At 40.5% G+C, this 15,985-nt stretch overlaps 1 protein-coding gene across 1 annotated transcript in view; it reads right to left on the bottom strand.

The window, feature by feature from the left end:
• Positions 1–15,985, bottom strand: part of EFCAB5 (EF-hand calcium binding domain 5) — a 28,979-nt gene that overhangs the window by 9,327 nt on the left and 3,667 nt on the right. Inside the window, exons 2-9 of the mRNA XM_062506934.1 lie at positions 14,876–15,032; positions 14,540–14,603; positions 12,696–12,766; positions 9,033–9,188; positions 4,305–4,404; positions 2,949–3,647; positions 1,639–1,853; positions 262–418 (exon numbers count right to left, since the gene is read on the bottom strand). Coding sequence (XP_062362918.1) covers positions 262–418; positions 1,639–1,853; positions 2,949–3,647; positions 4,305–4,404; positions 9,033–9,188; positions 12,696–12,766; positions 14,540–14,603; positions 14,876–15,032 — 1,619 coding nt within the window. The remainder of the gene's footprint in view (positions 1–261; positions 419–1,638; positions 1,854–2,948; positions 3,648–4,304; positions 4,405–9,032; positions 9,189–12,695; positions 12,767–14,539; positions 14,604–14,875; positions 15,033–15,985) is intronic.

Genomic DNA, 15,985 nt, shown 5'->3' on the forward strand with positions numbered 1-15,985 from the left:
ATAATTTTTTCAACTCATCCCAGTGTCGTTAAAACATTGGGCTACTTCTCTGCCTGGGAATCTTGCACAGGAGGAGGGGATGGAGAAATGTATTCACGAATAGGTCTGGGTAACTGTTCCTTTCCATTTAACACCTCAGACTGTGTATGCTTATGACTGCTTGCAAAATCAAACTGGTGCTTGCAACGACTTCATTATTCCTGTCACTGAGTGGCTGAAGGCCTCCTGTGTTGTTCTCACAGAGCAGGGATTTTTCCTTACCCTTCATCAAGGCCTCTTTTCCCATGCCTCCCTTGAATGTTCTCAGAACAGCAACCACCTCTTCCAGGTCCAGAGACCCACATGTACTGCTGTCCCACTTTTCAAAAAGTGCCTCCAAAAGCTGTTTCCTTTGGGCCATGTGAGACATGCAGTGAACCTGCAACAGAGGAACAGTTGGTGTTTGGTAACTCCTGGACACTGATGCTGGACACTACACAAATGGAGACACTACACAAGTGTGGACAAACTCTGCAGTGGTTGTGCCAATCACATCATTCCTATAGGCCAGGACAAATCTGTACATGCATGGCTCAGACTTAGAGATGAATCATTAAATCTGGGAGATAACTTAGAAACATTGAGCACAGGTGACAGTTCAGTTTACCAGGCAGGAGCAGCACTGCAAAGACTTATTTCACAGTGAACAAGTGATGCCTGTGCTGGATTTAAGGTAAGGTCAGCTCAGGTAACTGCAAGTTTCCCAGAACACAAATGTCTCCCCAGCAAGAGCTAACCGCAGCCTTGTCAGTGACACCCCAAATGTGACAGCTCATATTTCTGCACGCTGTTATTTTGCTGGTGATGCCTTGAAGTGTGTGGGCTCCAAGCAAACACATGTAACCATTTGTCCTCTAAACCCAGCATAGAGGGATAACTGGCTGGAGTGGAATTCTCTCAAAAGGCCAAAATACTGGCAGTGTGTGCTGTGTTCAGTGAGGACTATGGAGCCGTCAGATCCAATATCTCATTCAAATTAGGTCAGCAGTACAGAGGGAAACCAGAAAGAGGTCTGAGGAAAACACAGCTAGAGAAATGCCCCACAGAACAGACTTGAAGTGATATGAGGCACCCTGATGCTGGGGTTGAGGAAGGGGAATATATTTTTTCAACACATGGCAAGAGCACCTTGTAACTGAAACACAAAGAAGCCTGTGTACATTCTCATCCAGCCATGGACATAACAAACCCAAACACACTTGTTTTAAAATCCTTCCCAAACATCCACAAGCTCCTATGTACATGCTAATGCAGTAGGTCAGAGATCAGGTTCTTGGCTATTGTAAAGGTGAATAAGCAGAATGGAATGTTTTGGGCTCTTTCACAATTAACTATCAGCTGTTGTCTCACTGAGTCCAGCTCTAGGATAGACAACTTCTTACAGGAGGAGTCTGTCATCATTTCTAGAGCTGAGGGCTAGGGAGGGAGCATCTGTATGAAAACAAAGGGGTAAAAGGTCTCCTGAAGGAACAGAGGATGCAAGGCTGCAAGTGGAGAGCTCTGCCAGCATCAGATTAACAGTTGACTTTGTTAAGTGTCTGTGGGCATTTGCTTGGATTTTGTTTGGATGTGGGATCAGCAAAACTTATCAATATTTACTTTTTCTAGTTGTTTCTTTTTTTCCTCTTCTGTCTGTTTGTATTCTTGTTTGATAAATGCAGTAAGCCTACTCACAGTAGGCAGAGAAATGTCTTCACCAACAAAATTGTCCATGATCTGTACAAACTGTGGCAGGGTGAGGCAGCTTGCAGCAAAGGAACTCTTAGTACAAGAATCCCGACAGTTCTGAATCTCTGCCACGCTGGGACCTGAGTCTGAAAGGCAGAAAGCACAGTGTGTCACAGGAAGCCAAATGCTGCCCCAAAGCCAACCACGTGGCAGCTATCAACACAGCCCTCAATCCTGCACTTCCTATCCAGGGAAATTACAGCTGAATACAGTCTGACTCCATGCTGAGTAAAGGCCTTAATCTGCTTATACTGTTCTAATAGTAGGTCTGCAGATCCAGTCTGGCATGGATGCCATCCTACAGCCAGGTCAAACCCTGACTACAGGTGAGCTGGAATTGCTGTTACTCAGCAGGGGGCTGTCTGAGACAAAGACCTCATTGAGGGACTAATGTCCCAGACAAACAGGATGCACATCCAAGGACTGACTGAAGGACAGGGTAATGCTGTGCACTGGAAGTTACCACAGTAGGTACCAGGGGGCTGTGCCATCAGCTTTACAACCCTTGACATAATGAATCTGTCACTGGACTGCTCAATCAATGTACACCCAGTTCTTGCAGTGTTCTAAACTCTGAGACACAAGAGTGTTCACAGAGTGCTGGCAAGAAGGTTGGCCCTTCTAGGATGTTTAATAAAATGCCTCTTTGAAAAACAGTTGTCTGATCACAGCCTTCCTAGAACAAAGGCATTTGTAGACAATGAAGTAGGATCATCCTTTGGAAACACAGTGAGAGATTAAAATAAAAGGTTCCTGCTAGATGATCTCATAGCACATCTCCCTGTAGGCAGTCACAGTCTAAAAGTTTTTTAAGTAATTTCTAGATTTAATGTGCTCTGGTTCCTGTCTTGCTATGGTAATATTACAGAGTGAAACAGAACATAAAGTTTCTCCTTATTATAAAAATGCTGCTGCTTCACAAAGTCCCTCCTTGAATAAAAGTGTCTGCTTAGCACCTTGAATACAGATCACCAGCAAAGTGACTCACCTGCCATCCTGTGACAGGAATAAGCTCTGAAACCTTGGCAGAAAACACCATGCTGAGAAGGTAGCAAAGCTTATGGTCTTCTCTACTCAGAAATCACTCACATGGTTTTGAAATGGATTTAAAACACCCTGTAGTTAAACCAAATATATACATTGAAAATTATTAAGGTGTGTCAGAAAAAAGAACACTTTACCTTTACTCTGGTCAGGCAGAAGGTCATCACCCTGCAGTCTTGTCTCTGAGCTTGTCTGTTGGTCAGACTGGCTCTGGTTACTTGCAGGGGTTTCCTTCACAGCCTCTGCAGCTGGAATGTCCTGCTGGGATTCAGTGACATCTGTGTCTGTCATGGCTCTGTCTCCTGAGGCTGTGCTTGTAGCTTCAGGTGTTGTCTCTGTAACTCCACTGTCCTCTTGACTAACTTGCCCTTCTGATCCAGCTTCTGTGGCTGAGGTATGACCTCCTTCTGGTTTTGTTTCTATCTCATGCTCTCTACTCAGGATGGATTCCTCTGATTTTTCCGATCCAGGTTCTCCATCTATACTGAGACTGTTCTCAGCAGAAGCTGATCCTGGGAGAAATTCTTCCTGTCTGTCTACAGTTTCAGGCTCAGCTTCCCTCTCAGTTTTGATATCTTCATGGGAGCTGGATTTCTCACTGTGGACGGTATCTCCATCCAAATCAGTAGCTTCAACAATTCCCTCTGTAACACTGGTGCTCATTCTGTCAGTCTCTTGCCTATCATCATCTACAGGTTCACGTCCTAAAATCTCTCCCTCAGAAATTTCTGTTTGACACAAGACCAAATTTTCACTGACTTCCTCACAAACTTCCTTGTCACCAAGGCTTCCCCAGAAACCCATAAGATTAATATCTTGTAGCTCAATTATTGGCCCTAAAACAGAAAAAAATATGTGTAAGCTGATAGTTCGCACTGGTTTTGTGTTCTCTAGGATTGAATAAGAAAATTTTTAAAAAAAAGGTAATGCCAAGTAAATACAATCTACCAGAAAGTATCTTCTGCAAAGACACATCTCAGGAACACAAAACTTCAGAATAATTTCCTTTGAAATATTTCATCATTCTCTACACTAAGAAGGAGAGATGTAATTTGCCTTGCATTTGATCTTAGCAATTAATTAATGTCTAATATCTTTTAAATATTTTAGTTTCATGGAGATGATTCCCTGCTTTTTTCTTTATCTTTCTGTGTTCCTGGAGGTATTATAGTGCAAACACAAAATTAACTTCTAATATTGCCCAGTAAGAAAGAACAATTGTTTCAGAAATAGTCTTTCTTTAATTCTATTTCCCAAAAAGTACTTCAGAATTTTGTAGCAAGGAAAACTTCTGGATGCTGGGGCATTTCTGAACATTGCATCACAGTTTGCCAAACACGTTTGCAAATTCTGGTATATAGATCACAACACTCATTTGGGTCCTTTTTTGGGCTCTGTTAATTTCTGATAACACTTACAAAACATATCTGAATCATCCAATTTTGTGTGGCTCCCAGTGTTTTAACCACAACTGAAACATCCCATGTGCTCACATTCTCTGGGGTTCCAAAATTCCGACTCATCAACCATGGAGCTTCTGTCGTAGAAGTCTCTTAGCAGGGCCAGTATTTTTTGTCTATCCAAAACACCAACCTGAACAAAAAGATTACAATTATTGTGTTTTTCCTGTGGTTCTTGGGACTTACATTAATATCTGCAGAATTACAAAGGCACCACTAGCCAAGAATTACCTGTGACTGATAATTATCCATTACCAGAACATCACTACAAATTTCAAAGAAGTTAAATTATTTCAGAGAGGCAAAAATTTCTTCTGGGCTGAGCTGGAACTCCCCACACATATTACTTTGCAGGCTCTTCCTCTTCCATGTCCTTGACAAATTACAGTGAGATAATTGTAACTGTTCTGCCAAAGGAGTTTTCTTCGTGTGAAGATCAAAGCTTCAACATTTCATACTCTCAGGACAGATACTGATTGCCTGACAGTACCGTGGAAGAATTTTCATGTATTATGGGCTGTGCTGTGTTACCTTAGTGACTGCACATTGTAGTTTGGTTTTGTGCCCCATCATCTTCTTTGAAGTGTGATGTATTGGCCTGGAAACATAATTAGTCCAAAAATCTGAGCTGTTATGACAACCACCCTAATTTTCTTTAAAAATTCATAGACATTTGACCACAGAGATGAGAGAGGTATCAGCAGTTCCAGGGCAGAGTTTATTAAATCCTTGTTGCTCAGGGTGAGTGTACACAGACCATAAAGCCAGGAAAAGGCAATGAAATGGGCCATTTCCAATCAGGAAATTGTGGGGTTTAAAAAGTAAAGCAAACCTAAACGATTGCAAGTTTTCCATTTTATGGTGTATTCATGTTGTCATTATTTAAGTCCTGCCACCTTTGTAACCTCCCTCCCATCAGTGAAATAAAGTAGTTAATTAGGAAACAGATTTACTTAAGTTCATTATTTGTAATGAGTAGCTTTCCATCTGAATTATTGATTTCCTTTTCACATTTTATTCTTAGATTAAAAACTGCAAAATGTAAAATTCACCAGGCTTTTAATTCCTTGTGAACTTTGCCTGCCCTTAGACTAAAGAAACAAAGGAAGAACTTTGCTGTTCTTTTCTGGAAATTAGCTCAAGATGACTGCATTGTTTATAATCTGAAACTGTAATTATTGGCAGCAATAGTTAAAAACAGAGGATATGGAAACAACCCAGAGATATACATCTCACCTACTGGTGAAGTTAATGTTGGAATTAAGTGAACACATCACATTTGCTGGTACTGCAGCACCTTCCTCTACAGGGAAGGGGTTTTGCCAGTTCTGCAGAAAGGACCAGAACTGAAATGTAAGAAGCCATCTGGTCCAATTTTCGTGTTTCAGACTCTGGTAATTTAATTCCTGCTGGTAAAAGAAATGCTGGAAATCAGGGTTGAATTTCAGCTACAGGTGGGTTTGGAACAACAAATGTCATCACAGAATTCTACCTCTAAACTTGAAAGATGTAGGTCCTGATTCCCAGTATCTTCTGACATTAACATACAGATACCTTGCACACCCCTGTGCAAACATTTCTTCTTGTTATTTGTCTTTCAGCTGAATATATCAGATCATGCTCTGATCCTTCTGGGAGATGCACAAACACACAACGATTTTGAAGGTGTTCCCAGATCACTGTGGAATATTTGGATCCTCCATTCAGTATTTCCATTACACACACTTAATTCTCCATTCGAATTTCCTCAGCTGTTACTTGTCACAATCATCTGCTGGTTGCCCTGAACTTTGCAGTACTAATGCATAATTTTACTTCATTAAAATGGGAATAGATGAATGAAGAATTATTAAAAAGAAAACAAGGATGTTGCTTTGGGATTCAGTTACCTTTTTGTCATATTAAAATAATATAATTGGAGGATTTAGATAACTCAAATTCTTGAATAGTTTTTTGTTATTTGGATCTGATAATTTTATTTTTGTATAAAAATTGGTAAATATATAAAAATAGATAAAATAGCTGAAATTTTCAAATATTGATAGGGTTTTATTTACTTATTTAAACATTTCCAATTTACACAGATTTGACATTTTAGCAGGGGTTCCTGTTATTTCAGGAACCTTACCCTGGGAGGAACATGTCACAGTACAGCCACCTATAGAAGAGAGGAGCACTACAACAAGAAGCCATTTCCAGCTCCTCTCCCCAACTGTGCTATTTTTCCCAGTTCCTAAATTTAGTAGAAAAGGTGACTTTTCTTTGCACTTGGTGTGTGACTAAGGAGGCTGATGACAGATTCCTGCCCACCTGCCCTTGTGAGCAGGACAGGTACAGCCCCTCCTCTCCACGACAGAAAACCATCTGTGTTTGTACAGCTGCCCAAAACTCGGGGCAGCTTTAGTGCCCAGGGAGTTGAAACACGTTGACCTAATTTTTTTGTCACCTAGATATTGGCAGGTGATGATTCTCAGCTGTTTTCAGCAATGTTCTGTGACCTGTGAGTAATTCCTTTGGCAACACAGACTTGCCATTTAATCAGGGATAGGTCAGTGTTTAACCACTTGATTGTTTTTCTGGAAATGTGATGTGTGTATCCTACAATGACTTTTTAGTGAGCAAGAGGGAAGAACAGACACTTAGAAAAAAAGGTCGTGAGAAAGCAGTAGACTGTTGTTGCTCTACTGCAAGAAAGTTAATCAGGAGTGTCTCAAACTTCATTAGCTTGAAAACTAATCTCTGACTAAATTAAATTTAATTTTAAAATCCTGTGTTTAAAACATCCCTGGAAATTAATGCACAGTTAAAAAATAAACGGATACAAGTGAGCAGAGACAATAAGCTAAAAATTCACAGAGCCAGTGTCTTTTGGGGTATTATAATCAGTGATCCAACTGTGTTCTTGGATTGTCCTGGGAAGTTGCTGCTGCAGTGGATAGTCCAGGCTGTCCTTGCTGAGCTGCCATCCTTCTGGTTGCACGCATTCGAAATCGTAATAATGATCATGCGGATACCTTCTAATTTGACTGTAATTTAAACACTGCTTTCTCAGCTCCCTGGCCCTAATTGTAGCTCATTGAGGCAGCCAGCCACACTCACCATGTAGACTGGAATAACTGCCTGCTACCAAACAAATGGAAATTAGGAACTGAAAGAACTACTTTACTGTGCTTTGCAGAATGGGCTCTACAGGTAATGGATCACATTCAAGTGGTAGAATTCCTTGGGTTACTTTGCATTTTTATCTCCCCTGTAGGTACAGTAGAACTTCACAAAAGAAACCAGGACAGGTTTAAAAGAGCTTCATGGCCCACAGGACACTTCAGTGAACTCAGTTTACACTGCAGGGCTACCTCAGAGCCTGGAAACCACAACTCTGGGCTCTGATCAGTTTTTTTTTCTGCAGCAGTGGCGTCATTGCTGATAGCTGCTCACTCCTGTTGTGTTAGTATTTTTGGCTCTTTGCCTCTGAGATTCCACTGGGATTAGCAGCACGGAGTTGGTGATTACTGCCACAGAAATAATAGGAAGAAAGTCACACTAAAACATGAAAGGAAAGAAGGGATCCTTTGGAAATCCGTGGCAAAGACAGGACTTGGGTTTATACATCCCTGTAGCCGGGAGGAACCACCACAGCCCTTCTTGACAGAGCCGTAGGAAAGTGAAATGTCTCCTAGCTGGGAAGCAGACACATTTCTTTCCTCATCCCTGAAACAGCAGCTTGCCTGCAATTCTCTACAACACACTATTGGTGTTGAAACGAGCCCTGTAATTCCTTTCTCTTGCTGGTAATGACATTATTAGCATGACATTGTAGAGCACATTTCACTCTGGGTAGGCACTGCAAGCATAGCTGGAGGAGTGCTGGGTGGAATATAAAATTTATGTAGGGGAGAAAACTAAGGTTAGGAAAACTGCTTGCTCTGTAGCAGCCAGCAACTGCCAAACTGAAGGTACCCATAACAAGTACCACATTTTTTGGATGAAGTTTTCAGCAATATTTTATGCCATTGATTCTACAATTCCTACTATTTACTGGTTTTCTAATGAGTTTAGCACTTTTTTTGTTTGCTTTTTAATGGGGATTGCAGGTGTACTGAGAGGATGATAGATAGTTTAAAGTTGATGAAAACCAAATCATGGCTTTTGAGTTTCATTTCCAGCTCTGTAATTGACTTACTGTATTTTAATTTCCTGCCCATAAACTGTGGCTAAAGCTCACAGCACTGTTCTCAGAGAGGCTGTAAAGGTGGATTGTTTTGCATTTTAAATTTTAACTATGAGATTTATTGATAGAAGCCCGTCAGATCTATAAAGTAGTGCAACATAATTAATGCAATATATGTAATTATTGAAGTAATGTGCACATTTGTTAAAGTCAATCTACATCAGATTAGCTTTGCTGAAATGTGGCTGAATAGATAAATTAGCACTCAAATATTCTGAACATGCTGTGGAAGCAGGTAATGTTTTAGAATTAAAGGCCATGATTGATTTCTTCTCCAGAATCACCAAACTTCAGTCCCAAGTCATCATTTTAGGTAATTCAGTTTCTTATTAGCCATCAGTTAATAGGATATTGGATGTTTCTGTGTCTAAGAACTATGAATTTGACAACAGTGCAGCAGCTCTTTTCTAAAATACTGCTGAGTAAGCACAAAGAGAGAACCTAGAGTTGAGAAAAAGAGAGCAGTTACCCAGAGAAATACCAAACTGGGAGCATTCCCACATTGAAATTAGGCTGAGAGCTGCTTTGCTTACCTTTCTATAATCACAAGCTTGGAAGAGGTCAGTAAAAATCTGCCTCTGCGTATCATGTTTTGTTGCTTCTTGGAAGTCCTCAGCACAATTATGGAGATATTCCATGATTTCTTGAAACCTGTCACCTGAAACATGTTCAGTGTAGGAAAGGACAAGCTATGGAGAGAAAGCAGCAGTGGACATGGTTAGCTTTCTTGAAGCATTTTCACTTTTAGTAGAACTCCTAAAAATCTATTGTGTGCAATCAAATATTTAGGAATTTGTAATTTAATCTGCCAACACAACACAGACTTACTGCCTGCCTGATTCTCCCCTTCAGAAGAAGCAATATTCTCCAAACAAGCCTGGGACACTGCAGAAATGTATCCTGAACAGTTCCTTTCCTGGTCCAGAGGTCACTTATCAAGCTCAAGCAGAGATGCTGGATCAGATCCCTCCTATGAAATGTTGTGGCTTAAGCTCGATTTTCTTGAAGAGGATTTCATTTCTCCCTGGTTTTCTGCAGCATTTAATATTCTTGACTTCAGTCCCACGGAGGCATTTTGAGCCACTACGTTCTGCAGGAGTGACAGTCACTCAACTCTCAAATGCCACAAATGCAGCATTGCCTACAATTTCAGTGTTCAGAGGAGCAGTTGGATACAACAAAAAAATGGAAGATCCTTTTGAAAATAAGCCTGCTATCACCCAAGTCCTCTGACACTGGGAATACTACTGACTTGAGACTGATTTTACATTCCAGGCTTGGAGACACTTTAACACTTTGGATTTATAGCCATGTGGCTTTTATGAGCAAAAGCAATATGGTTCTAAAAATGTGGTGTGCATGACATAAATAATAATGGCCATCAGAACAAACCACAATCCCAGAGCCTGGGCTGAATTATTATAGCAGGTTTCTGGAGCCAGCCACACTAACAGGGAGTCCATACAGTTAACAGGAGGAATTTCCAAAGCACAGAACATTTCCCATTATCCCATTTTGAGAGTATGGATACCTGACATAAGTGCTAAAATATCTTGGACTTGTTGAAATGCCACACAGGCAATAAGCAGCTGGAATATTAATATATGTTATTATTATTAATGTCAATATTGCATAATTTCCAAATATATGGGACAAGTGGAAAAGAGAGGAAGAGCAGAAAAAAGAAAAAAGGAAAAAAAAAGTGTCCTGAGCGGTAGTCGGTATGAGAGAAGAGCTCCTAATGCAATGTGGGCTTTTTCTTCCTTTCAGCATAAAAAGAGGATGTAGGTTGGAGAGAAGGTGGCACATCTGGGGCTATGGGTATCCACCAGTTTCATAGAGTTATTAGAACCCAGAGCCCTGTGACAGAAGAACCTTAAAGGTGAGGCTGTTGGGGTCAGGCAGGTTGGACAAGAAGTTTGTTATTCTGGATGTCACCTTGATGACACATCCAAAGGCTCCTGCACTAATACTGTGTCTAACAGCTTCACAGGACACTGTTTACAAGCACCATGTGGGCAGGAGGCACCATCACAGCTTAAGCCTTTCTTAGCTCATGTATAAATTACTGTACGCATTATTAGCATACATTTATTTATTATTAACCAAGAGATTTTGACACGTCTCCAAAGAAAGCTGGCACACCTTCTTGCTACCCAGAGACCTTGGTGTAGTTTGTGACCACATTATCATCAAAAACAATGGATCTGTTCTTCTTGTTCCTACTGATCTCACTAGAAGTGGAGAAAGCCACATGCAATCGTGGAATATAATCTCACCTTTAAAACCTGATTCTGACCCTGCAAGGACAATGTGAGCATTTCCCTTGGTGTCAACAGCTTTGTGCTGGGGGTTCTGTGTGTTAGAGCACAAAGCTTGTGAAATAAATTATTGAGGGCTGGTCTCTGGGATTTAAATACTTTTCATAAAAAAGACCATACGAGGTTGTCACGAAGGAAGTAAAAATACAACAGACATTGTTCTTCATTTCTGGAAAAAAAACCCCAAACCTGAGAAACAATGATGTGTGAGGTCTCTTTACTGAGTTTCTAACAGCCTGTAAGTAACCCAAAGCTGCACTGAATTCAAGTCAGGGGAAAAAAAAAAAAAAAAAAAAAAAAAAAAGAGTGCTATTTAATTTTAAGGTCCATTAAAAGCAATGCCTTCCACATGGCAAAGGGCTGTGACCAGCGTGGAGGAAGATCATCTCTTTCTAGGCTTAGTGGATGATAGAAAGGGGTGAACAAAGGTAAATTGTAGCTGAGGATTAGAAGCAGCCCTGGCCTGATGATGGAATAGATCCCAAGGGAAGTGATGAAAGCCTCATCATTTGATACAATTAAAACTGGACTGGCAAAAGAATCAGAGAATATGTTCTGAGAAAACATGCCTGGCAAATCAGACAGCCTGACAATCCATGTCTTTTGTGCTTCTGATCTCTGTTGTCATATCTTTAATTGAGTTAAAATAAAGAGTACACAAAGTATATTTTAAACAGTTTTCTAATGCTAATGGAACATGAATTCATTCAGTAATTATATATATGTACCATAGGGGTTATGGAATGATACTTCATTGCAGTGACAAAAGCAATTCTCTGGGCTCTCATTATCCACAATAGTCTTCTTAATTAGATGCAATAATTCTGAGGTTAAATTAAAAAATATCTCATTTCATGCTTAAAAAAGCGTTCGCCAAGTTACCATAAAAATGCATCTCTATGCAAAATACCAAACATGTGAGTCTCCTGAGAGGGAAGAAGGCACAAAAAATCACACATGGTTGCTTGGAATTAGTCTCTGCACAGCTGCTTTATACCCTGGTTTTAATTATTGTAACAGCACCCACTAGCACTGCTGCAATGAGGGTCTGCTATTATTCCTATTCTAAACACCCCTTTTTACAGGTTTAACTACCCAGCCATAAAATCCAGCTCTGTTGCAGGTAGAAATTGCTGGCAAAGCCTTGGCCTGGACAACTTTCAATAAATATAGTTGGAACCAATTTGGTTGTTTTCAGCTTGAGGAACAGCAGAGCAATGGGGTGAATCTTCCAAGTACATTTATGATTTTGTTGAGTTAAAATCACACTTCTGATGTTTCCCAATGACAGATTTGAGTTTAAAACTACTCAGTTATGCTTCATGAGTATTTATGAGATTTGTTGCAGTTTGTTTATGGTTCAGACCAGTGATAGTTCAGGACAAATGCTTCTCATCCTAGGTCTTCATGGTTTGGTTCATCCTGGATAATGGAACTTAGTCAGAAATAACAGTACTGTGAAGATGTTACTGATTACCCCAGGCTAACTGTTGTAGTGGGACACCAAGCCTCCTGTGAGCAGCCAAGCAAGTCTGAATTCACAGGTGATTCAGGGCTTTGACATTCCAGAAAGGGACAGGGAGGGGGTGTCCTAAAAACCACTGCTCCAGAAGTAACTTCCCAAAGAGCAGCACAGGCTGCAGCTCTGAGGAAAGCAAAACTGTTCCCTCCAGCTGAATGGAAGATTCTCAGAATGGAAGTGTTGTGAGAGCAGAGGATGGAGATGGGATGTGAAATGTCCAGATACAGCCAGTTACCTGGGATGCTGGAGCAGGGAAGCCCTTCACTTACTCCTCTGGGCTGTCCTCAGGGAAATGCTGACACTTCATGATAAACACCATATTCTGAACCAAATGCTCTAATTTCATTTCTCACCTTTGTGAACTCATCTAGGTTTATTGTTTTTTCCAATGTGTGTAAGATTTTCAGCTTCCTGTCATGGGTTGCTGGTAAAAAAAAGGAAGAGATGTTGGTTTAGAAAGCAACAGTTGTGATTTTGCATATTGTACACATATTTTTGCACATTGTGCTGTTACATTAACTTTCTTCTCATGTTGGATGACATTTATTTGAGTTTATCCCACAGAAGCTGAAGCATCTGACTGTATAGAAACCATCTAAATCTCCCTGCATTTCTCTTGCTGAGAATCTCCCTTTAGCTATTCAGAACTGTAGAGTCATATTTATTTTTGACATAAGTTGGTGCAAATTGTGATGATTTTAACAGTACTTACAACTAATTATGTGAGGGAGGAAATGATTTTTGATTTAACAAATAGATAAAACTGCCTTAGAACTCTGGGGACATGGAATCTGCTCTGAAAGAGAGGAATCTGAAAATCATAGTAATTTTCTCAAGAATATGGGAATATTTTTACTGGTGATGATATTCAAAAGTATGTTTTGGTCAGCTTCTAGGCTGCTGTAATGGAACTGAGAAAACACATCAAACATCTGTATAGGTTTCTGAATTTCTTTGAGAATAGACATGCTCTTTCTGTTGGCATTATTTTTCTGTTCTTTCTTGTAAATATATCAGGAGTAATGAGAAAATTCATCATCGAATGCATTTGTCTCATGTTGGTTAATATATTTCTAAACTGTACATTATCTTTTTTAAACTATAAAACAGAGTGTAATGTTCTGTTAATGTACATTGAATGTTATTAAGTGAAATAAATTAAGAAATGGAGCCTATTAGGGAAATAGTACAGAGAGCACCCCCAGCATCTGGAGAGCAAATATCAGGGCAGGAAATTCTTTCACAATCTCATGTCCCAGGGTCTGTTAGCAGTGGGGAACCACAGCAGGACCACAGGGGCTGTGTTTGGCAGTCACACATCCTACCAATACTGGATGATTACTCAGAGGAACAATTCTGTAATACAGGCAGGGCTGAGCAAGGGCGAACTCCAGGCAGAGGTGACTCCAGCAGCAACAGAAACACTCTCTGGAGTGCCCTGTTTATCATCCCAAATCAGCAAAGACACTTTTATTATCATTGATGCTATCATTACAGGCTCTCAATGCAAAGGGCTGGCAGCAGGTTCGTGTTGCCACTTCAGTGTTCCTGGTTCTATTCAATTATCATCATCTGGGGAGGTCAAATGTGAGCTAAATAAAGTGAACAGGAATTCTGGAAATCTTTCTGAGCTGAGTGCTCTGGTACAGAGGCCCTGGGCTGTCTGTCACTGGATGCCTGGGCCTGACCAAGGGAATGGCTTGATGAAATGAGCTGTTGGGTGGAGCACTGGTAAACCTCAGCAATTCCCCTGAAACCATAACAGGTAACACTATCAGACTTTAATTTTGTTGATCCCACCTTTGTTCCATATCTCCCAGTATCTCAGTATTTCCAAGACCTCCCATGAGACAAACACAGAAAGGAGGAGGTTGGTACAGTGATTCTTAAAAATAGCAATAAGCACATGGCAATGTCTGGCTAAAAAGGGATGTAAGTGGAAAAGGTCTGCATCTGGTCTTTCTATCTCCCTGAAAGATTTTTTAAACATTTTCCTATACTTTTCAAGATCATATGAATGAATTAGATTGTGGTTCAGTCTCTTTCCAATCTGTCTGAAGATTTGTGGTTCATATCCTGATGCAACTACCCATACAGATTCTTTCTCTGTTATCAAATCCATTTGCTGTTTGCTCGCAGTTCACACCAGAATTCAGATCACAGCAATAAAACTAAGGAAGACACATTGAAAACTTGCCTTTTCTCATATCTTCAGGAATAGAATCGGTGACATCTCGAAAAAACCTCATGGTACTCTGAACCTAAAAATAAAGGTAATAGCCAAAGGCCTGTGTCATGCAGAAAACAGCAGACAATTACTAAAATAAATCACCCAGAATAACCACACATACAGGCCAGTCCTGGGTCTTACACACAGGTAAGATCTGTGGACAATGCCCTGTCCCCTGATCCTGTGGTGGCAGAGCCATCACCCATCCTTGTGCCCCATGCTGCATGCCAGGGCACATGGCACTGGAACAAATGTCCTTTTCATCCTGTGTGCAGCAACCACAGCAGGATTTCCCCTAGTTACCAGTGCTGCTGGGATTCTGTCACTGCCATCCACCGTCCACTCCTCAAACAGAGCTGCCAACACCTCCTTTCTCCTCTCTGTCTCCTCAGCCTTCTGTCTTTCCATCTCCTCCCTTTCCTCACGTTTGTTCTTTGCCTCAGCCCTCATCTGGGCCAGCCTGTAGGACATGGTAACATGGATTAGAAAAATACAGGCATACTTAAGATTGATTAAGCCTACCCTAAAGAGCAAAACAAAAGGAGGCAGTTCTGCTGAAATTCCTTTCTTATGTGGAGGATATTTAATGGAAAATCATCTGTGCAGCTCTCCTAGATTTGTGTCATTTCAACAGCGACACATTTTACCTTCACATTTATAATGACATTCATCATTTATTGTGTAGATGTCCTTCAATTTCCTTTCAATTCTAGCAGGGAGACAGGTGCATAATTTTGCTACAGTTGATTTACCAACAAAATTGCATCAGTCTTCATTGTCTCCAAACCCAAGTACCTTTTCACACAAGCACTTCACTGGCAAAGAACAATGTTCAAGGAAATTTCTGAAGCAGCCTCACACAATAGAGCCCTCACTGCCTTAGGACAGGGATAATACCTCAGTCTCTCCATCATTTTGAACACATAGAGTTTGCAGGTTTGGACTGCCAGTAAGCTCCCTTTCTTCCTGCTTTTTGTTTGCTTCTCTAAACACCCAGCCATGTTTTTCTCAATCCTCCATTTCACATAACAAAAGAAGTGAATAAAATTGAACCTGAACTCATCTGCTTTTATTTTTACTTTGTTAATTTATGAAATGGGGAAAAAACCCTTTAGGAAGGTCAAAATGCTTAAAGCCAAATGATCAGTTCATATGGAGAGGGCAGCTTCTCTTAATGGAGGCTGCTGGAATCTCTCTGCATTGAGGCAGCTGCTCATCTTTGTGGCCTTCACACCTTCTGTAGCTACTCAGAGAAAGGGGAATAGCTTCTCTTTTTTACCTGAGAACTCCAAAAACTATATTTTAGCTAATGATTCCTGCTTCCTTCTTCCCCTTATGTTTTGCATGAAATGCTCTCTTCCGTTCCTCTGGGGTCATCCTATAAATTATAACCCATCAATATTTTCTTTAATG

Source organism: Cinclus cinclus, chromosome 22, assembly GCF_963662255.1.
Source record: "Cinclus cinclus chromosome 22, bCinCin1.1, whole genome shotgun sequence".
Lineage (NCBI taxonomy): Eukaryota > Metazoa > Chordata > Aves > Passeriformes > Cinclidae > Cinclus > Cinclus cinclus.